At 48.3% G+C, this 22,199-nt stretch overlaps 1 protein-coding gene across 5 annotated transcripts in view; it reads left to right on the top strand.

Moving 5' to 3' along the window:
- Positions 1–22,199, top strand: part of APBA1 (amyloid beta precursor protein binding family A member 1) — a 69,965-nt gene that overhangs the window by 33,879 nt on the left and 13,887 nt on the right. For 3 of the 5 annotated variants that reach the window (XR_007458599.1, XM_049633672.1, XM_049633647.1), the window contains 6 exons: positions 1,382–1,421; positions 4,810–4,955; positions 13,370–13,456; positions 14,089–14,274; positions 17,879–18,058; positions 20,720–20,932. Coding sequence is in view for 4 of the 5 variants with exons in the window: in XM_049633672.1 (XP_049489629.1) it covers positions 1,382–1,421; positions 4,810–4,955; positions 13,370–13,456; positions 14,089–14,274; positions 17,879–18,058; positions 20,720–20,932 (852 nt within the window). In the remaining variant the exon portion in view is untranslated. Of the gene's footprint in view, positions 1–1,381; positions 1,422–4,809; positions 4,956–12,336; positions 12,373–13,369; positions 13,457–14,088; positions 14,275–17,878; positions 18,059–20,719; positions 20,933–22,199 lie in introns of all 5 variants that reach the window. The other 2 variants (XM_049633679.1, XM_049633662.1) reach the window with 2 other exon arrangements.

The raw sequence follows: 22,199 nt of genomic DNA, 5'->3' as shown, positions 1-22,199 counted from the left end.
TGGACTTGTATTTGTAGTTTCCTTAAAGTTTATCCCTTCTGAAATAAGAAACCCACCATCTTCGGTGTGACGAACCATTTCATCCCCGCGGGCACATTCCGGAAGGTTTACTGACAGGTTGCCTTGTGTGCTATGTTGTGTGATTCATGTTGAATTCTTGTCATTGTCTTGAATTGAAACAGAGTCTTAAGCCTGGGTGTGTTTGCCTCCCCCCCCCTTTTTTTTTTTATAGAACAGTTAACACTACTATTTTTAGAGTGTTGTGCAGGTATTTATTAATTAGTCATCCCTTTGCTACAAAGGTGCTACAAGACAGAGCTGTTCCCCTGTTGTCCCCCCTCTTTTAGGCCCTACCTCTCCCAGCCTCCAGGCACCCCAGAGTTTACCATCAACCCAGGTCAACCCATTGAGCAGCTATGCTGTATAAGATACCCTTTTTCTAAAACATACAGATTGAAATGACATACCCACTAGACTCTTAGCCATGAAAATCTTTAGGCTTTCTGAGGATAGCCCTGGGCCTTGCAGACCCTCCTTTTTGCTCGTTTGAAGGAGTCTTGTTTTTGACAGTGGCTCTCCACTCTCCTGCAATGCTCACATCACCCTGCCCCCAACACATCAGCTACAAATTCTGTGGCGAGAGCGGGAATGAACTTCCTACTCTTAGGCCACTCAGAGTTCTCTGTGACACTCAGTTACGGGAGGAACCAAATGGTAAGTATTGTTCCTCTGCAACCTAGCGTTGAAACTGCCATCCAGTCAGGTTCTAGAAGGTTTCTAGCCAATCATGCTCATAGCCCAACGATGCTGCTGGAAGACCCTTGCTGTGAGGTGTTACTTAGTGTAAGAAATTCCACAGTTTTCAATTCACTCCTTTGTTTATGTTCTTAGGTTAAGGTAACATATACTAATCACTTACATGATGGAATTTTTAAACCAACAAGGGACAAAAGGAGGAGAGGAAAACTCTGGCAAACATTTTTAGCACAGTGAGAGATGACTGAAGCAAAGACCTGAAGGGAAATAAAATTCTCCAAGAGAATTCTTGATTTCAACATATATAATCACATTGTTGGTGCTTTTACTCATCTAACAGTTTTTCACTTAGAAACTTTTTAAGCGGATGGACATCTAATTGTGGAATGTGAGATTTTCAGGTTACCTAAAATATGAATGGATGTTCTGGGCTTTGGGTAACCTCTAATAAGAAGTGTGTGTGTCTGTTCACACCTTTCTCTCCGTAATAACCAAAAACGGTCGACACCTGATTAATATCTGTCATTGGTGATCTATTTATTTTTCATGTTGCATGGATAAAGTTGTGTTAATGCATTTTTCATCACGCTTTGCCCTTTCTGAAACCTCTTTGTCTTGATTACAGTCAAGAAAAAGCTTGGCTTCATTCCCAACCTACGTTGAAGGTAAGAGCTGAAAAGGAAGTAATTGAGTACTGAGTCGTGCATGAATCTTCTAGCATTTTGGGTATTTGAAGCACTGGGCGGTAAGACCATAGTGGGGAAGAAAGGCCACAGAACCACTTATTCACAGTCTTAATGATCAGAGAATTTTAAACTAAAAGAAAACAGCCGTGAGCCTGTCAAAGATTCCTTGCCTCCCTCCTCACCTTTGCTGATTCTGTCCCTGAGAACCCAAGAGAGGGTGCATGGAGGCTGAGGGCTGTTTCCAGCTTAGAAAGGGTCACACTCCATCTGAATCCAAATCTCCTCTCCTCTAGTCCAGGACGCCTCTTACATCCATCAAGGACCATTCAAGTGGGAATGAAGTTTAAAGGAGACTTTTGGTCCTCTAAATTTAGGGAAGGAAAAAAAAAAAAAAAAAAAAAGACCTTCCCAATAATTCTCATCTCCTGCTTGGGTGAGTTAAGTGTAGTAACATTTATCAAGCTTGTACTCTGTGCCAGATACACAGTCTTCATGTAATAACTTATTGAATCCTCACATCTATCTTGTGAAGTGGACTTCACACCCCCATGTTACACAGGAGAGAACTGAGGCATTTTTACTCAAGCCGAGGTGAGTGCCTTTCCCAAAATCACACAGTTAGCAAGTTTCAGAGCCAGGCTGTGAGCTGGCAGTCTGATTCCACAGCTCTCCAAGTAAATGGTGTTCTGTGTAGGGTGGCCACGTATGGTTGTGCAGGTGATTCACTGCTCAAGGGCACCAGTTCAGGAGGCCTAGTGGGGTCAGAACTTGGCCCATGCGGGGCAGCCCAGCTTGAGGTCGGGCCCCACAAACGGAGTGCCTATTCCTCATCCACACAAAGGTGCTCATTAGCTAGAGGTGCCACGACCCTCTACCAGAGAGGATGGAGGTTAGTTTTTCAGGTAGGGTAGATTGACATTTTCTTGAAAAGGGATTTTCTGGGGACTAGAAACCACCCAGAACACCACCATGAAGCTCTGTCTGGCCCTTGGATCCCATGAATGAATAGTCAGTGTGAGATTGAATTACCAGGATTCTTAGACCTTTATGACCCCGCAGTCCTGCAGCCTCGGTCAAGCTCATAGGTTTGTTTCACTCAGGTTTCTTTCTTGAGTAACCTGTAAATTATTCGTGCCATTTTTGTGAGGCCCAAGAATTCCATGAGTACTCCTCGGAGAGTTTTTGGAAGTTTGGAAATTTCATTTTTCTTCAGCGACGCTCCCCCAGACTCAGCATTCACGAAGGCGTGAGGACATAACATGTTTGCAACTCGGAGGCCTCACTTGAAAGGACAAACACGTTCCAGAAGGCCGAAACGAAACCTGCAGCTCTTTGACTTAGGACCAGTATAATGTGAAATTTTTTTAACTTTTAAAAAAAAATTCTAAAATGAAATTACGAACATAACGGCTTTTTTCCCAGGGTATGATCTAGCAACAGTGACATTTGATTATCCTCGAAATCCCTGGAGGATCAGTGGCATAAGATCATGTCTCAAATGCATAATTTATTTAGGTCCAGTGTAACTGTCTCTTGACTGGTCGGCATTTATGTAGTCATTTAAGTATTGTTTGGATTGCTTTTAAACCTACCCGCATATCCACAGTCACCATGGTTGACGAGAGACCCTCTTCGGGGAATAGCACTAACTCAGAGATGAACATAGAATCCTGGAAGGCCCGTAGAGAAGTTCGTGGTTAATTCTTTATCTTTCTTTTAACATTCATTATTTTCACAAAATAAATGGAAGGTTTTTAAAAGTTACTATCCCAGATGAGATCTTTTTGCTCAATGCCTGTTTGGGCAAACATGATTATGTTTAACACTGTAAACCCCGCACGGGAATTTATGATAGGAGACTGATAATCTTTTACTTTTTTACAAAGTGTAATGTAGGTTCCAAACCCGTCCATGTATTATTTTAGAGTAGTGCTTCCCGGCTGGACAACTAAAACTGTATGTGGCAAATACCCTGAATCCTTCTCACCTCTATGAAAGTTTCAGCACGGGGAAGTCTGTGACCTTGGAGAAGAAGGTGAACCACTGGCACATAGTTGAGGCCGGTTTGGCTGAGTATCACTCGCCAGAAGCCTTTCTTGGAAAGATCGAGAATATGGCAAACAACACGTTTCCTTATTTATGGACTACGCAGATGCTTGGTGAAGGCCTTTCCTAAAATGCTGTTAATTTCTTTGTGTCAGCCACCACCTTGGCTTTAGGAAAACGATAAGATTGTTTTAAGACTGAACTCTGATAAGTAGCTTATCCATGGGAAGCAGCTGGTTAAGCTCAAGATGAGCTCGATGTTGAGGGATAAAAATAAAAATCATTTCAGATTAGCTTTCCAAAAGGAAAAAGCAAATTGTTTCCTTTGCCAGTTATCTAATTTAAGAGCCTGGGGTTTTAACAGTAGGTTAAAAATGTATATTTTAATCTCCCCAAATATGGCATTCAAGCCAAAGAAAATACATATGTTTTTCACTGCAGAATTAAAACGCCTTTCTTTGTGCATCTGTTCTCAAGTCATTTATTAGTCCCAGACATGTTTTAATCTCAAGTAGGGTTTGCAGGTGATGATGGTTAGAATCAGATGCCCCCATTTTAAATATGTTAAAAGTAAGGTTTAATTTAAAAGGCTGGTCAGTGAGAACAGAAAATTCTGATTTTCCTTGGAATTGATCCGTGTGTGGCTGCAAGCTGGGGACACCACAGCCTGTACGTCAGCAAGGTTGACATCAGGGGACTCAGGGTAATGTCATCTGCCTCACAGAGCTGGGGTCAGAGGCCATTCTAGGGATCCAGAGCTTCTCAAACAAATGCCCATTTTTCCGATTGGTAAGATTTTTTTTTTCCCCATTATGCATAAAGTGGAAGGGAGAGATGTGAACGTGGTGCTTTAAAATGAGGTTTTCTAGTAAAGCGGCCTCCTGCTCACCTAACCATTTGTCTGGCAAACATTTATTTGATGCCCCCTGGGTGACAGGCACTGATTAGACACTCGAGCCAAAGACGAACATGACATGGTCTTTTGTCCCCAAAGGGCTCCCAGTCTAACAGGAAAAGCAACATCCTTTGTCACTGAGTTGTATGTTTCATATTTAAATAAACACATCGTTTCTCCCAGTAAATGGCCTGGGTAAAGTGGATGAAGAAGAAATTGTTTCTTCCCTTTGAAAACAAGGTGTGAGTGAAGGCAGACCCGGAGAGGTGCCTTGGACTGGCAGGGTGATGCACCTGCTCAAGGTCTCCACCGCGGGGGCCACCTGTGCTAGCACTGAGCGGTCGGGGAGGGTGCTTGTGCGGTCAGCGATTTGTTGGGCCCACCCCAGGGTCGCTTCACTCACCCCTGCGGCTCTGTGTGTTCCAGTTCCCGGACCCTGTGACCCGGAAGACTTGATCGATGGGATCATTTTTGCTGCCAATTACCTTGGCTCCACCCAGCTGCTCTCAGACAAAACTCCTTCCAAAAACGTGCGCATGATGCAGGCCCAGGAAGCCGTGAGCAGGATCAAGGTAAGGGGGTGCTGGGGGTGGGTGTGGCGGCCTGAGCCGTCCACGGTGGTCTCCCCCGTACCTCATGCATATCTAGTCCCAAGTGTAGGAGAGAGCGGATTGGGATGGTGTACCTGCCAACAGAAAAAAGGTGTGCCTGAGTCCTTTTGGATAAATGCTGTATACTTGGGGTGTTCTCAATGGCCAGTCTTAAGAAAAAGCACATATGATCCTAAACTTTGGAAAGCTGGTAGCATGAGGAACGATGTCATTTTGAGCATCACCTCTCCAGCACGAGAGCTTTATCCCTGGATTTTCACGCACGTCGCAGTCAGTGACTTGAACACTTCATGTTACAGGCATGGTTCAGACTCAGCCTCCTGCTTTTGAGCCAGCTGATCCTGCTCAGGCTAGATTGAACTGGTTTGCTCCAGGCGCAGGGAGCCGTTGGATCAAATCTAACCATGACAAGGTAGCTAGCCCAGTGTTTAAACAGGCTTGAGCCAGTCATGACCGATTGGGATCTGCCTTATCAAGATTTAAAAGGAGCAAGCCTGTTTTGATCCAGCAAGAACGACTTGCATCTGGTTGAAACCATTCACAACCACTTTGAGCCAGCTAGAACTGGTTTGATCCCAATGGAAATGCCGAGCTCTAGAATCTCCACCATGATGCCAGCGCCACCTGGAATCATGGACAGACCTAGGGCTCCAGGGACACTTCTGGTGCCAGTAAGCACCACCAGCACCTAGAACCACTGGGCAGCCATGCTGGGGCCACAAGGCCAGTCCACCTGGAGCCCCGGGGATACCAGCACCACCGAAACCCAGAACCAGGTATTTCCAGCAAGTTGGAACAGGTTAGGACTCCCCGGATTTGGTTCTGTCCAGCTTCAGCCGGTCAAAATCCCATTCCTCCTCAAGGAACCCTTCCCTTTCCTGTGTGGTCGTGTGCACACGTGCCCCGGTTACCTCCTGGTGTCACGGGGGCAGCGTGGAAAGGGAAAGAAGAACAAGTGTAGGCCAGTCACTTAGGGTCCTTAATCCAGGAGAAAGGATTTCTTGAGCACTTGAGTGTGCAAGGCTGGGCAAGGTCTCCGGAAGGAAGAGAAAACAGCAGTGTATAGAGGGAGAGCCTTGCCCTCGGGCTCCGCAGCACCAGTGAGAAGTGAATCGAGCCAGTAAGGGTGCAGGGTGTACCTGAGCAGGAGGGCAGGTGTTGGATGCAGGTGGACAGCATACAGATGTAACTCCCACAGAACGCCAGAGCACCCCTCAGCCCCTGTCAGGGAGCACCACCACAGCCCATTCACATGACTCCTTCAGAACAGAGCAACAGCCCGCCCCCAGAGGAGCCCCTGAAGGTCCGCAGGGCAGAAAACTGTGCTGTTTTGAGATGAGTTCTCCCGGCTTCTGTCCATCCAGGTTTCACACACGTTCAGGTTAGGGTATCATACTGGGCACCTTGGTTATCGGTCTCCTGAGTGGGAGCCATTGAGTCCCACAGATAGTTTACCTCTTTCCACTGCCCTGTGACATGTGACCTGGAGGAAGGGAGCAGGCACATCCCCAGAACGTAAAGGCGTGCTCAGCGTGTGCTGTGGCCCCCCGAGCCAGAGCCCGGCCACGACCCAGCTTGCTGTGAATTACAGCTTCCGATTTCCGCAGTGAGGTCCTAGAGCGCGGTTTTCCCTTCTTAAAGTCCAGCCTCCCTGATAAGAAACCAGAAGGTTCGCTTTGAGGCTTCAAAGGATCGGTATCCAGAAGTTCCACGGTTGATTTGAATCAAAAAAATTAGACGGTTTTGTTGATCATAACAAGCAAGATGAGGCTGTCTGGTTATAAATCCATTTTAGACCTGCCTAGAGCAGAGCAGACATCTGGTACACATATATTTATTTTTTACAGCAAATTATTGTAGTGTAAGGAATTCATTATAGAGTGGTAAAGTTAAATGGTTACATTTCATTTGTAAGTATCATCTTTGCGATGTGCTTCTGTGCATCTGAAGGGGCTGTTGCCTGTCATTAAATATATTCTGCCTCCTATTCCTTTTACCTCAATTTAAATGCCCGTCAAGTTGTTTGACTTGACCCCCAGCCTGATGCTTTTTCAAATGCTAGGGGCACAGACCCATGGTTTATTTCTGCACTCCTCTAGAAAGCTACTGTGTCAGGATGTGCCCTGAGATTTCATAGAGGGAACCAGGGCACCTAGAGCATTTCTCTGGATCAGTGGGGATGGTCTCGCGGGCGCCTGCACTGTGGGCCCGCACATGTGCGTAGGAGACCCCTTTCTGTAAGGGATGTGGTGCCACCCTGTTTCCTAAAGAGAGGCTGACCTTTCAGGAATGAGTCATTCTAGGCCACCTCTATAAAGATGCAGAGAGGAAGGTAGCTACAGATTTGACAGTGTCCAGGAAAGGAAGGAAAGAAAGAGGAAAATGTGTGGATTTATTTGGAAATCCATTTAGCAGTATCCTCAGGACAAACTGATAAGTGATTTCTACCTTGATGTGTCATCTGAACCAAGAGGGGTTTCCTCCTCCTGTTTCTGATTCCTTTTCCTTCCCTTCTTCCCCATGGGGACCCCCATCTTACCCCTCTTTCTTTCCTCTGCCTACAGAGTTTGACCAGTGGGTGTGGGTGAGACCTTCCTCACCATGAGTCTTGGGTGGCCCTGGTGTCTGTGGTACTTTAACTCTGAGCAAACACCAAACCTGAAGCTGGGCTTTCAGAACTGTCTTTAACTTCCCTCCTGGGGGTCTGTTGTGGTGCTCATTGACTCGCACTTGGAGTTTGCAGAATTAATATTTTCTTGAAGAATTTATAAATTTATTTGCCAAATGGGGAGAGAATTTGGAGTTGTGGTTTGGCCCGAAATTTTCTAGTTAACGTGAGAGGAAAACAAAGGAATTTGGCTCAGAAAGCAAACTGTTCCTCTACAGACCCTTGTGAGAGGCATCTCAGGAGATAAAAACTAACCAAGACCCAATCCTTGACCTTGAGAAACTTGCATTCTAATAAGGGAACCAAGACGGTTGGTTAAGTAACAGTAATTCAAGGCAGATTGAGGAATCTGAAATTAAAAGCCTTTCCGTCTCTCAAAATGTAATAAATAAGGTGGATCTAAATGCAACATCAGAATTAGAAGACATCTGCCATTTTTCTTAAGTTTTTTTTTTTTTTTCCATCTTTGGACCCTCCCTAATGTATCCTTTCTGCCTTTGTTGTTCGTCATTTCTGAGAAGAAATATCCTTTTAGGAAGCCCCCGTACGACTAAGGAATGCATTAAAGAGGTAGTTCTCAAAATGGGATTCCTTAACCAGCAGCATCAGGACCACCTGGGAACTTGTTAGAAATGCAGATTCTCAGGCTCACCCCAGTCCGAAATTCACAGTGGGGGGCAGGTAGGGCCCAGGAATCTGTGTTTTCATTAGCCCTCAAGGAGATTCTAAGGTACACTGTAATTTGGGGACCAATGTCCAACACAGGGGTAGACCATCCTCATGGAGCATCTTTTCTCTGTGCTCTGGGGCATCCCAATCACGCTGCGTGCCTCCCGCCGATGAGGTTCTGTCGGCACATTAGCTCAAGAAACGCCGCAAAATAGATCCCTTTTTTTGAATTTGCCACATACGTTCTCCTATCTAAGATTTTGAGAAGTCCTGTACTAAGGAGACCTCATTCACCTTGTTTAACCAGAAACTCCCGTCGTTATCTGAACACAGAATACATGATCGCTGTGGGGTGCCTGTTGAAAGTCGTGCCGCTGAGATTCTCTGAACACGTTTTGGGAGCAACTTCTGCCCTATGTGCTGTCAGTGTCTCTAGCACCGTAGATAGAGACGCCCCATTCGTCCCACAGTGTGGGAGCCGTGCCTTGACCCTGCCTAGAGACCCAGCCTTGAAGCCATCGCGGCTGGAACCCCGTCTTCCTTTCTCTCCGCTGCATCCATGCCTCACTCCACCCTCTTGCTGCCCTTCGGCCGGAAGACGGGCTGGCCTGCCGGGCCCTTCCCTGAGCCCCGGAAACTGCTTCACGTCCACGCGGGACGGGGGATACATGTCTCCATCCTTCCCACATTTGTGAAGCTCGTGTCCTTGACTCACAAATGGCGTTGGATGTTTTTTGCTGTGCTTTTTTTCAGGAGCTCTCATTATCACCCATTCTCATGTTTGTCTTCCCTGGCTTGTCCCAAAAAGATGAGATTTTTCTGTTCTTTCCTGGAAAGGTTTTCTTTAACCGTCAACAATCAGGACTTCATTGTGGAATGAAAATCTCTACCAGTGAGGCTTTGTGCAAGCCACGTGATTTCCCACGTGACTCAAAGAAGCCTGTGATTAACATGAAAAGGGTATATGAGCACTTGGGGCACGTCCTTCACATACACTGATCTCATTTACTCCTCAAAATGAAGGGGGTGGGAAATCCTGTGAGGTGGGTATGATCAGCCCTGTTCACTGACACACTGAGAGGTTTACAGCTGAGACGCTTGCCCGAGGTGCACAACTAGTAGTTTGGAGAGTAGAGTGAGATTTCAGGGGCTGCGATCTCTGTCCTGCCTCTTAACAGCTGAGCGCCCTTGAGCATGTTAATTAGCCTCTCTGTGCCTCAGTTGCCGCTTCTGCAAGAGGAGAGTACAGTAGGCACCTCACAGGGTTGCCCAAAGCTTTCGCACTGCGACACACGTGAGCTGCTCAGAAGGACGTGGCACCTAGCGAGTGCCCCGGAGATGTCAGCTGGGGAAAGAAAAGCTAGAAGAGTCCGGAGGATCCCCAGCATGACTGACCTCGAGAGTCTTAACGACAGTAAACACGCCTCGCAGAGTGAGAGGGTGAGTGACAGTTCCACGGTTTATGTCCCTGGTGCCACAGCTTACTGAGGGGCAAGCCGCAGTCGGTCCCGTGAATCACGAGGATTGCAAGGGATGCTGTCACTCACTGCTTTACGACACACGCAGGCCTTCTAGTCCTCTCGGGCTCCTCTGCTCCTGCCATTTCTCATTCCGGACCCGACCGTCTCCCGCGTGTCGTGTGTAAACTTCAGATTAGAATTGGTTTCAGGACACCTGAGCAGCACGTGTGGTTGAGCACCTGGTATTACTTTAGGTGCATAAAATCTCCTTCGCTTCATAGAAATTATCTCAGGATGCCTTTCATGAAACTCGGTTGGCCATTTGGGTTCTCTTTCTTCATCAACCATCCCAGTTAAAAAAAAAAAAAAAAGTGTGGTTATTCCATTGGCAGCAGACTTAGTTTCCTCTGAGAGGAGGACCCTTTCAGATCCCTGCTCCTTACAGCGAAGAATGTTGACCCGTCCCACAGCTGTTAGGTTTTGGTATCGAGAATATCACAAATTCTTATATGCCGGCCAGATAATTTCAGGGAAAGTGGTAGAACAAACACATGCACGTGAGGATCTCACAGTGGTCATTTATCATGAGGATGGCAGCCGATGCAGATGAGAACACCCCCCCGCCCCCGGCATGGGACTGTCGGATCCCACATAGAAATCAGCATGGTCTGGCGGAGCATCAGCACAGGGCCACTCCTCAGACGCGGACACACGTCCACCATCGCACGCAGCAGTTACGATACCCCCTTGCGCTTGCTGCCTTCTGACTTTGCCAGAGCAGACTGTTCACCATGAATTCATGGCCACCAGGAAGAGCTGTGGGGTTGGGGGGGAGAGGAGGGCTGCCCTAGTTTCCTGGCTGCACCAGAGATGAGGTACTTGGTGTTTGGATGGCCGACTCATCTGGTTTCTCTCCAGTGAGATAGAACAGACACCCCCGTTTGACTCATTAATGAACTAGAGACGTGCTGCTGGGAGCAAAAGGGCTTTTCCCCAGGTGAGTACGAAGGAGTATGAGAGAGCAGACAGTCCTCCACCCACCCCCGTCACCACAACAGCGTGCGTGGTTTGGCCATTGACTCACCATTATTTGTACAGGATCTGTGTATATCCAGCAAGCCTTACCAAGAGCCAAGAAATTACATTCTGACGTAGGTAAATTATAATCCTGTAACATCCAACACAAATGTAGCGCTCGTAATGCACCAGACACTGTTCTAAGAGCTTTGCACACGTTTATTTTATCCTCACAACAGCCCTATGTGGTAGATACTGTTTTTATCCTCATTTTACAGATGAGGAAACTGAGGCACAGAGACATGAAGCGGCTCGCTCCAAGTCACGCAGCTAGTAGGTCGCAGAGCGGGGATTCAGTTTTAGACAATCTGGCTGCAGTCTGTCTCTCTTTTTTAATCAACTGTGTTCTCTTTTACTTATGAGAAAAGGTGGGGGGACGAATGTTAATCTATTTCTAGTTAGGAATAGGCTGTATTAATAGTACACAAATTTAAGGCAAGAATTATTACTAGAGATGAACAATAAAAAGATGAATCCAACAGAAAGACACAAGTACCTTAAATCTGTATGTACCCTATAACACAGATATAAAAACAGATAAAGCAAATATTAGAACGAAAAGGAGAGAGGGACAAATCCATAGTAACAGCTGGAGATTTTAACACACCTCTCTCAGTAAATTTTAGAACAAACAAAAATATCAGGCAGCACACAGAAGATTTAAACTGTACCCTTAACCAACCTAATGACCTCATTGATATTGGTAGAACACTATTCCCAACAACTGAAGAATGCATCTTTTGAAGTCCACCTGACATTCACCACAGTCCGTCATGTTCTGGATCATAGGGCTAAGAACCCAGCACGTTCAGTATGTTCTCTGACCACAGTGGAATTAATTCAGAAATAAGTAACAAAAAGAAAACTAGAAAATCCACAAATGTATTAAAATTAATAACACAACTCTAAATAATCCAAAGTTCAAGGGAAAACTCACGGTGGAAATTAGAAAACATTTTGAAGGGATAATTAGATTGGAATATGACAAATTTGTGGATACAGCTAATGCAGTGCTTGGAGGGAGATTCACAGCTTTTAATAAATGTATTGGGGAAAAAACAAATTTAAAGATCTGTCCTTTAAATTTTCATCTCAGGAAGCTAGAAAAAAAGAAATCAAATGTAATCCAAAGAAAGTAAAAGGAAATTCAGATGTAGGTTGAAATCAAGGAAGTAGGCAACAGGCGTACTATAAAGAAAATCAACAGAACCAAGTTGGTTCTTTGAAAGCAGCGATTGCAGTTACATAGAAAAAGCACCTCAATCCATTTCCTTCCTCCTACGGCCCCTGCCACCTACGAAATCGTGAGTTAGGAAATTGTCTGTAGACCAGGATTTTTTTAAAGTCAGTTCTCCTGTCACAGAAATGCTTTATGCACTATTGATACTAGTTTGTCAATTCCCTTTTTGGCTTTGAGTCTCTGCAAATTCTTTTCTAACTGTTCTCCTGTCTCTGTTTCCATGCTAAGCAGATGGCCCAGAAATTAGCCAAAAGCAGAAAGAAGGTGCAGTACAAATAACGTCATCAGCTTGGTGTTATGCCTGTTCTTTTCATTTATTTACGTTTTGCCTTTTTATTATTTTGTGTTTTTGTTTTCTGCATCCAGCAAGTTTTCGTTCAGATTTCTTTTTGAACCGCCCCATTAGCCAACGTTTCTCAAAACTGAGTTGCCCAAAGTGGCTGTTTTCTGTTGCTCATGAGCCATTTCACATCAGAGAGACAACAGGCAGCAGATTGGAGATGCTAAATGAATCCTACAGGAGTATGAAAGTTCCCACCCTTCAGGAGCATTAATGTGGCAGGGACTTGGGTCTGTTCAATTACAGTCACGTTTGACTTGTGGATTTGTCAGATTGCTGGATGCAAAAAAGAAAACTCGCTAATAACCACACTGTGCGGACTTAAACCCTAAGTGAACGAGACGGATGTGCTTGTTTGGTTATCAAGCTTCTAGGTGCTTGTGGGCTACCTATGGGGTGTTGAGGCATCTGGGGCTCCTCCTTAATGGGGTGGCTTCAGGAGTGGGTACAGCTTCTGTGTCGCTGTGATGATGTGCGAATGTGAAGACCCTTTTACCAGAACTGCATCCAAATGACTGCTCCTGCTGTAAACATTGTCCCCCATCACTTGAACAGGGGCAGACACTCTGACTTCTCCAAGGTCTCGGGGTGTGGGTCACTTGCCCTTATTCTTCAGTCTGTTGGGTTCCAAAAGCCTTGTAGAAAGGGCAGTTCACGACCATCCTTCCCAGAGTCACACCCTTCTTCTGTAGGGGGAGAAGCAGAGGGGATTGGGCGTCTTCCCCCTTAACCGGCAACGCTCACCCTCGTTCGTGAGTCCATCCTCTGTGGTCCCTTCTGCTTTGGCAGTCGCAATCTGGAGTCAGCCCTGCCGTTCTGGTGACTGTGTCTCAGTGCCTCTGTGTGTGAGCTAACCTTGCTCCTGTGCCCTCGAGTCGGGGTGAGACGTTAAGCTTTCCCGTGGTGCATCTTTCTTCTCAGGCTCCCGAAGGGGAATCTCAGCCGATGACCGAGGTGGATCTCTTCATTTCTACCCAGAGAATCAAAGTACTGAATGCCGACACACAGGTATTAGCTGGCCGGCCACCCTTCCCGGGGTGAAGTTCCCAGCGTGGCCACTCCGAGCCTGTGCCCATGTCCGTAGGTCCCCTGTCCTCAGCTGCTGGCTTCCAAACAAACTAGAAGGCTGTGTCTGCAGCGCCCGCTGCGGGGGAGGGGCCTGTGGTGCTCTGGGACCGTTTCCTTGAAGATCTAAGGAAAAAATAAGCCGTGGATGCTGTTTGCAAATCCTTCTCATAAGTTTTCACGAGAAGATTCGTGACCTTGAACAGATTCGCCTTTTACAAAATTTTATTTAAAATCACATGTACACATACACACGCGCACGCACAATGCAACCATCACATGTGGATATTTTATTCTTTGAACTTCTCCACCAGAGATTCTACTGGTTGTAAAACGACTGAACGTTTTATTTCACATGCCACAGACCCCTTCTTGCTCTGGGTCATTGTTAGTCCAAGGAACTGCCCCCAGGCCTGAGTGGGTGCATGTAAATCTGGCAGCAGCCTTTGAACCCAGCCCCCACCCCCCACCTGCCACACGGGGACTGCACTTGGCCGGGCTGTGGGGTGACAGACTCTCTGACGGGCCATTAGATGCTGCTCTCGACTCAGCATCCTCTCCCTTATGCCCTCCAGGAGACGATGATGGACCACCCTCTGAGGACCATTTCCTATATAGCAGACATCGGGAACATCGTCGTACTGATGGCCCGCAGGCGGATGCCCCGCTCCAACTCCCAGGAGAATGTGGAAGCCTCCCACCCATCCCAGGATGGAAAAAGGCAGTACAAGATGATATGCCACGTCTTTGAGTCTGAGGATGTAAGGATGCCTCCCCGGATCTCCCCCCTGGGTGACCTGGGCTGCCTTTGGGTGGGCCAGATTCTCTCTCTTTCTCAGAACCTGAGTCGGTCTCAATCATACATGAAGCACATATTTGTTGAGCACCTACTATGTGTCAAGCACTGTTTTAGGGATACAAGGCTGAATAAACAGACAAGGTATTCAGTATGATGCTCATAGGGAGATAGAAAATAAATAGATAAATGTACTTAAGCTAGATAGCCAGAAGTTCTGTAAGGAAAAATAAAGCCAGGACAGGAGCTATTTCAGGTAGGATAATCAACAGAGCCTTGTCTGAGGAAGTGACATTTGAAGAGAGACCTGCATCAACTGAGACCAATAAAAGAGCCAAGTGCAAAGGCCCTGAGGTAGGAGCCCGCTGGTATAGTTTGAGGATGGCTTAGAATGAGGGGAAAGAGGAGAAGGAAAGCAGTCAGACCCATGAGGGCCCCAAGCGCATGTCTCCTGGGCATGAGGGCATTTGGGGAGGACCATTCTCGGTTGTGTAGGATCGCCCTCTAGACCACAGGGCAGTTAGGATTCCTGCTCCTACCTCCCCACCCCCGCCAGCGGCTGGAGCACTGCCTGCCAGCTCTCTGTCCTCACGAAAACCAGCAGCTCCTCCTGTCACCAAGCCAGTGAGTCCTAACCCCCATCTTCCCAGGCATCACAGTCAACGGAGAAAATTCATTCACCGCAGAGGCAGGGCCCCTTCCTCCCTTGGGCCTTCTTCCCCCAGGCATCCCTGGAACTGCTGGGGAGGCCTCTGGGCTTCAAGCTTCGTAGGCATCTGGCTTCTCCTCAAGCTTGGCAGGTCTTAGAAGCTCCCTTCAGGGCCAGGGGCCATGGCCCCGTGATGAAGGTCTGGAACCATAGAGCGCCCCCCCCCCCCAGTGGGGCTGTGTCCGCATCATTGTGCTGATTTTCCTCCCGCCACAGCGGCATAAGCACTGTTACTCATGTTGAGCAGAGAGCCCTTAGCTAAAGAAAATTGCCTGTGGGAGCCTTGGCTCCTTAAATGAGGCCATTTTTCTCCAGGAGGGTGTTCATCTAGCTGCAGTAAATTGCCTTCCTGCAAGAAGTTAGGAGTCCAAGGCCAGCTGCTCTTCCCCGGGGCTTCAGCCACAGGGAGTGGAGACGCTCACGCTCTCTGAACCATCGTCCGCTGGTCTGGTTCCCTAGAATACAGCCCCCTAGGGACGAGATCGCTGAGAAGGCAGCCATCCTCCCCGGTATTCCTTGAAAGCTGGAGGCCAAGCATGCAGATGGGGAGAAAATGAGTTCTGGAAGTTTCTCAAAGTTTCGGAAGTGACACTTGGAAGCTTAAGGCTCGAGTGTCCTGCAGTCAGGCTGGAAAGGTGGAGTTAGCTCTGCACACCCCCCCCCCCAGGCATGTGGATGCCCACGTGACCCTCTGCTGCCCCCAGCTGGCTCTGAGCTCCTAAGGAGGGGGTCCCTTTTTGTGCAGGCTTCTGGGAAGATGATGAAAGGAATGAGGAAGCAAGAGGTGTGACAAGAGCAGACCCAGCAATCTTATTTTACCCCCTTTGCTTCTGAAGCAAAGGACAGAAGAGCATTGACTCCAGAGCCGAGAAAGCTGGATCTGGATCCTGCCTCCACCTACAGGCTGTGAGGCCCCCAAGCTTGTGTAAAATGACAGCATCTCCCCCACGGGCTGCCGTGTGGCCCCGGGAGACAGGCACGCACACAGCAGCAGCCTGTGCATCTGCCAGGGGCCTCCGTCAGTAACGGCACGCGTGCTGCCATTTTTCAGGTCATCCGTCCACATGTGCCTCTCGTGCCTGTAGTGATGCCTCGCTCCCGGTTTTACTCAGGACACTGGGCGGCGGTCCTCGTTGTTCATGACTTGTGCGTGTGAAGTCACCAGATTCACAGAGTGAGAAAAGTGAAGCATTTCTTTGTCTACAGCCAGCCACCATAGGAGGTTCCGATTTCAGTGTTCATCAGCTGCTTTTAGCTAAACTGCTACCTTCACCTTTCAGCCTCTGTTCCCTGCCTGTCCAACGGGGGCGATGAAACAGACCCATAGTTCCCAAGTCTAAAGGGCTTCGAGAAGCAAAGCTTCTCGAGTGTGGTTTTTGTAGTCCATGGGCTGATAAGCCTATCCGGGACTGCCATGAGACCATGTCTAGGATTTTTCCAGCTTACCATGAATCTTCTCCATTTTGCTGCAGGAATATTACTGTTGGCTACAGGGCAATTCCCCGGGTTCCAATGGGGTTTTTAGACCGTGTGTGATACATGCACCCTGTTGCCTTTCTAAAATCCAAAATTTTCTAAATTCTGAAACATGGTCTCGAGAGCTTAGGATGAGGGCCCGTGGCACTATCGTGCTCCCGTCAGTCACAGGCTAGAGGCGAGGACTGCTGTCACGGTCCTTGGCTAGTGCTGAGTGAAGCACAGGCACGTGAGAAATGCTGGTGGCAGCCAGCGAGCTGAATTCATAGCGTGGGTGAATTAATGCAGGGAGAGGCTGCCGAGAAAGAACCTACGGAAGCACAGTTCCTGCCCCGTGAGCTGTGTGACCTTGAGCAAGTTCCTTCACGTCTCTGGGCCTCAGCCTCCTCACCTGGAAACTACAGGTTGGGCTTGATCAGGGTTTCCAACTCCGCGGGACCCAGAACCCCCTTCCTACTACAGATATTTTGTGGTGCCCTGTTACCGTCCTGAAATAAAATTCATAGGTAATAGAACCTCCCCCTTTGAAAATTTGTCCACAGACTAAAGCGTTGCCATAAATGGAATGCAAAGGAAAATTAAAGGAAAGCAAGCCCAAATAAAATTGTACTTACTACAGCCTGTCGATGCTCAGGCCCGGCCATTCCAGAAGGAATCGCAGAGCCGTCCCATGCTTACACCGACATAGCGTTTAGCTGAATGTTGGAAACCCTTCTTATTTGACCTTTTGAATTGAGAGCTCAGTAGGAACATGGACGTGTAGACGGGCCCCACCCTCATGCAGAATGCCCTCAGTGTGCAGCAGATACACAGGCTGCTGGCGATGTGATTTGCTGGCCACCCAGATAACCACCGATAGCGTTGCTGCTAATGATTTTCCAAAATCTTGAAGCTTATGTCTTGGGGAAAATGCTGGACGAAGCAGTCATCATCTTCTCTCACTTAACATAGCAGCTGTGTGCTCGGAACCTTCCACATGAACTAGAACCGTGCAGTTAATGCCTTTGTGTTCTACATAAGTTGAAGAGGCACCCTGGACTCAGATGGTTTGATCCGGGTGGTCCATGGATACAAGCATCCGGTGGGCTCGGGGTTGTTCAGGGTGTAGAGTGGCTCATCTTTGGGCAGGACCGTCCTCTTCGTGGCAGTGGGTCCGGCAGCCCTGACTCCTGTTCACTGGATGCCGGTGGCTCCCTTGTGATCACCGTCATAGTGAAACACGTCCCTAGTCATTCTGGGAACGGCCCCTTGCAGGGGTTGGTGCCGCGTGTCAACCCACCGGCCCGGCTGATGCCTGGGGCTCCCGGTCCTGCAGGGACCCGGGCACTTTGGCCAGCAGGGCTTGCTCGTTGACCTCTGTCTTCCCTCTCCGGCTACCGTCCAGGCCCAGCTGATCGCACAGTCCATCGGGCAGGCCTTCAGCGTGGCATACCAGGAATTCCTCAGGGCCAACGGGATTAACCCTGAAGACCTCAGCCAGAAGGAGTACAGTGATCTGCTCAACACCCAGGACATGTACAACGACGACCTCATCCACTTCTCCAAGTCGGAAAACTGCAAAGATGTAGGTATTTCTCTGAGCTCGGCCGGAGGGGCAGGAGCCCCAGGAGTGCGGGGGCAGCCCTGCCGGGGAGGGAAGGTGGGACGGTTGAGGGAGGAGCGCGTCATCGGCGGGACGTTGCCGGGGACTCAGGCCCGACTCCTGCTCCCCTCTCGTGAGGGCCTGTCACCAAGGTGGACCGTCCTCTGCGCCGGGCAGTCCTGAGCGAGAGTTGGGGTGGGTTCCAGAGGTGAACAGGACCCGTTCCCCGCCTTCCCAAGCCCACCGTCTCAGAAACGGCACAGAAAAGTTTAGTGATGGTATTGAGCACAAGCACTGGTCAAAGACCGCTGTGAGAATGGAGATGTCGGGTCTCAGGTGACAGACTCTGTGCTCCTCCAGGGGTGGCCTGTTGCTTCAGACGGAGCTTTGCAGGAGTGTCTGGAGGAAAATGCAGCCATTGGAGCTGGGCTGGAGGTCTGGGTATTCTTTGGAAAGTGTAAAAGACTGCAGAGAGCTGGGCCAAAGTACAGAAGCCTGGAGCTGTCTGGGGGGCCATGAATGAGACAGCATGGCTGGAGCATGGGGTCTGTGTGGAAGAGGCCCCCCCAGGGCTCAGGTCGGAACTGGGTGTCTTCAAAGTCTAGTCCAGGGGCTCGGCTTCCCCAAGGAGATACAAAGTACTGTATTAGAAAGGGCTCTTTTTATCCACCGATGTAGGTTTGGTGTCCTCTGTTCCCTAGAAGCAGAGCCTGAGGCAGGGATTCTTGTTCAAGGGATTTGGGGAGAGAGGGCACTCAGGAAAAAGTGAGTGTGGGCAGCAGGGTGGTAGGGACGCTAAGCTTAGAGAAATGTGGCCTTGCTGGAGATGAGCTTCATTCTGATCCAAAGGAAGCCCTGGGTCACAGGGAAGACTTGTCCCACCTTGGGCCAAAGGATTTGGCAGACATTTGTACCCTGTGTTGGTCAGTCGCTGACTGACCAAGTTTGGAGGAGGGTGGATCCGTGTATTTGGGCTGCCTTAACAGAGTACTTCAGACTGGGTTTCTTCAACAAAAAAACGTCGAAGTTCTGGAGGCTAGCGGTCCAAAATCAAGTTGTCCGCAGGGTCAGTTCCTCCTAAGAGCTGTGGGGGAAGGGTGTGTCCCAGACCCCCCACCTTGGCTTAGAAATGACTGTCTTATCCCTGTGTCTGTACATCATCTTCCCCTATGTGCGTGTGTGTCTGTGTCCAAACTTTCCCCTCCTGTAAGGACACCAGTCATACTGAATTAGGGCCCACCCTAATGACCTCATTTTAACTTGATTGCCTCTGCGAAGATTCTGTATCCAAATAAGGTCGTATTCTTTTAAATTTATTATTTTTAACGTTCATTTATTTTTGAGACAGAGACAGAATGTGAGTGGAGGAGGGGCAGAGAGAGAGAGAGGCACACACACACAGAATCCGAAGCAGGCTCCAGGCTCAGAGCTGTCAGCACAGAGCCGGACGCGGGGCTCGAACTCACATACCAAACTGTGAGATCATGACCTGAGCTGAAGTTAGATGCTTAACTGACTGAGCCACCCAGGAGCCCCCAGATAAGGTCATACTGTGATACTGGAGAATATGAATTTCGAGGAGGACACAACTGAACAGCCCGTCATAGGGAATGTGTCCCGCTGGGCAGCTCTCCAGAGAAGCGGCCAGCTGTGGGCTTCGGCAGCCAGGAGAAGGGACATGAGCCTGTGAGGAGCCTTTGTCAGGGCTCAGCAGCCGCCACCACTGTGTGTGTGTGTGTGTATCTGCGAATCTGAATAAATAAATACACATTCTCTTTGTCAGATGCTTCCAGAAAGTGTTCACAAATCTTACGAGACTGCAGATAACCAACACTGATTCCTGTCTTCTCTGCCCTGCCCAGGAAGCAATTATGCCCATCTAAAATATGACCTTCCCACTTCCTCGACCAACCTTTCGGTGGAGATAAGCTTAGCATCATTTTTTTTCCCCTTCGTCCTCAGTTTTCTCCTTGCAAAGAGAGAATGTCTATAACGTCTATTTATTTATTTTTAACACAAGAATCTTCAGTGTTGGAGAGAACTTGTGAAACGCTGGGGACTAGGGCAGCCGGTGTATAGGACCCAAAAGCTATTTCCAGAAACCATAAGGCACCACCAAAGTCCCCACCTACACAGCCTCTTTCCCCCTCCCTGGGGACTACAAAAAAAAGCACCCGGTGCTCTTTGTGTTTATATTGCCAAGACAAGATTGCTTATGTGGCATGAGAATTACAAGAAATCATATGGACCTGTGTTTCTTACCAAATGCCATGGAATCAAGAGAAGACAGGACTCATTTGGGTTGGAACCTCAGGGAAATGTCTTCCTTGTTTTTTGTTTATTTTTGAGAGAGAGACAGCATGAGCGGGGGAGGGGCAGAGAGAGGGACAGATTCTGGAGCAGGCTCCAGGCTCTGAGATATCAGCACAGACCCGGATTCAGAGCTCAAATTCACAAACTGTGAGATCACGACCTGAGCCAAAGTCAGATACTTAACCGACTAAGCCACCCAGGCACCCGAGGGAAATGTCTTTCTTGAGTCCAGATAGGAAGTGGGGAAAAGTTTTGATTTGTGTCACTACCCTGGGGTTACTGATTCAGGCTTTCTAAGTGTTGTCGTTTTGTTTTTTCCTTCCCTTTCAGGTCTTCATAGAGAAGCAGAAAGGAGAAATCCTGGGTGTGGTGATTGTGGAGTCTGGCTGGGGGTCCATCTTGCCAACGGTGATCATCGCCAACATGATGCATGGAGGCCCCGCCGAGAAATCAGGGAAGCTGAATATCGGGGACCAGATCATGTCCATAAATGGCACCAGCCTGGTGGGCTTGCCTCTGTCCACCTGCCAGAGCATTATTAAGGTACCTGGAAATGGGAAAACCCAAAAAGGATGAAGTATGACTGTATTTCAGTCATTAGCACTATGAACATAAACTGAGGGTCTGGCACGGAGGAGGACACAAACACAAAAGGCATGGGCTTGCCCTCAGGCTCTTAACAGGCTCCTCCCTGAAATCATTTTTTGATCAAAGACGGTCTGTTTGACTCGCATAACACCACTCTCTTGTCTGTGCCGTCGCAGGCATCACTAATCAGTCACAGCACTCTATTCCCCTAAGCCTGCACCCAGCCTCCACCAAAGTTCCACAGCCCAGTAATCCAGATAATCGCTGATAATCCGCTAGATGTACTTGAGGTGATTGGCCATCCCTGTTACAAATCATGGAAATGCTTCAGGTCTGAGAGCACGGTTTCCTTCACAGTGGCCGTGGCTGTGATCCAAGTGAGCGTGCCCCCCAACCCCAGAGCTTATGTAACATGATCCACACGTGCCAGGTGCTCTGAGAAGCGGGGGAACTCCTGGTATGGGCTGTGTGTTCCTTCTTACATGTGAATGCCATTCCTTCTCGTTCAACCTGAACAGACACTCTTGCTCAAGGCTGAGAAGAGCTACTCACATGAAACTTTAATAGGAATATGTGAGAGGAAGAAATTAGATTTTCTTCTGAGAAGTGAAACATCCATGTGTAGTTTCTCGAGCACATTGGAACTTGCTGATTGCATGGCCAGGAGGAACATTTCTCCTTCACCTCAGTATCTAGAGACCCCAGCTCCAAGCCAAGCACTGTGACACCACAGGCAGACTGGGTTCTATGACTTCGTTTCATCCCTCGAGGTTTCCTGAAGGCCTGTGACCTAGAACATAGCTGTGTGCGTGTGTGTGTGCATGTATATGGGCTGTGAGAGTGAATGAATTCATATAATGGTTATTCAAAATAAAATCACAAAAGCCAACATCCATGGCTGGGCAGTCAGAGGGTGGGAAGTCAAATTAAGCGTCTAGGACAGAGAGGGGTGCCTCTTCGTTTTTAGTGAAACAGATATATTCTGATTTCTCCACAGATTATCATTCGCAGAGAAAAAACAGTCCTCTTTGACCTCATTTAATTTCTTTTTGTTACATCTTAGACTTGAATAAATTCTCTACCCCTTCTTAACATACATTAAAGATTAAAGAACGTCCGGGGCGCCTGGGTGGCGCAGTCGGTTAAGCGTCCGACTTCAGCCAGGTCACGATCTCGCGGTCCGTGAGTTCGAGCCCCGCGTCGGGCTCTGGGCTGATGGCTC

The sequence above is a fragment of the Panthera uncia genome, chromosome D4 (assembly GCF_023721935.1).
Source record: "Panthera uncia isolate 11264 chromosome D4, Puncia_PCG_1.0, whole genome shotgun sequence".
NCBI lineage: Eukaryota > Metazoa > Chordata > Mammalia > Carnivora > Felidae > Panthera > Panthera uncia.
Note: the sequence above shows the minus strand (reverse complement) of the source record. Positions and strands in the feature narration are given on the sequence as shown.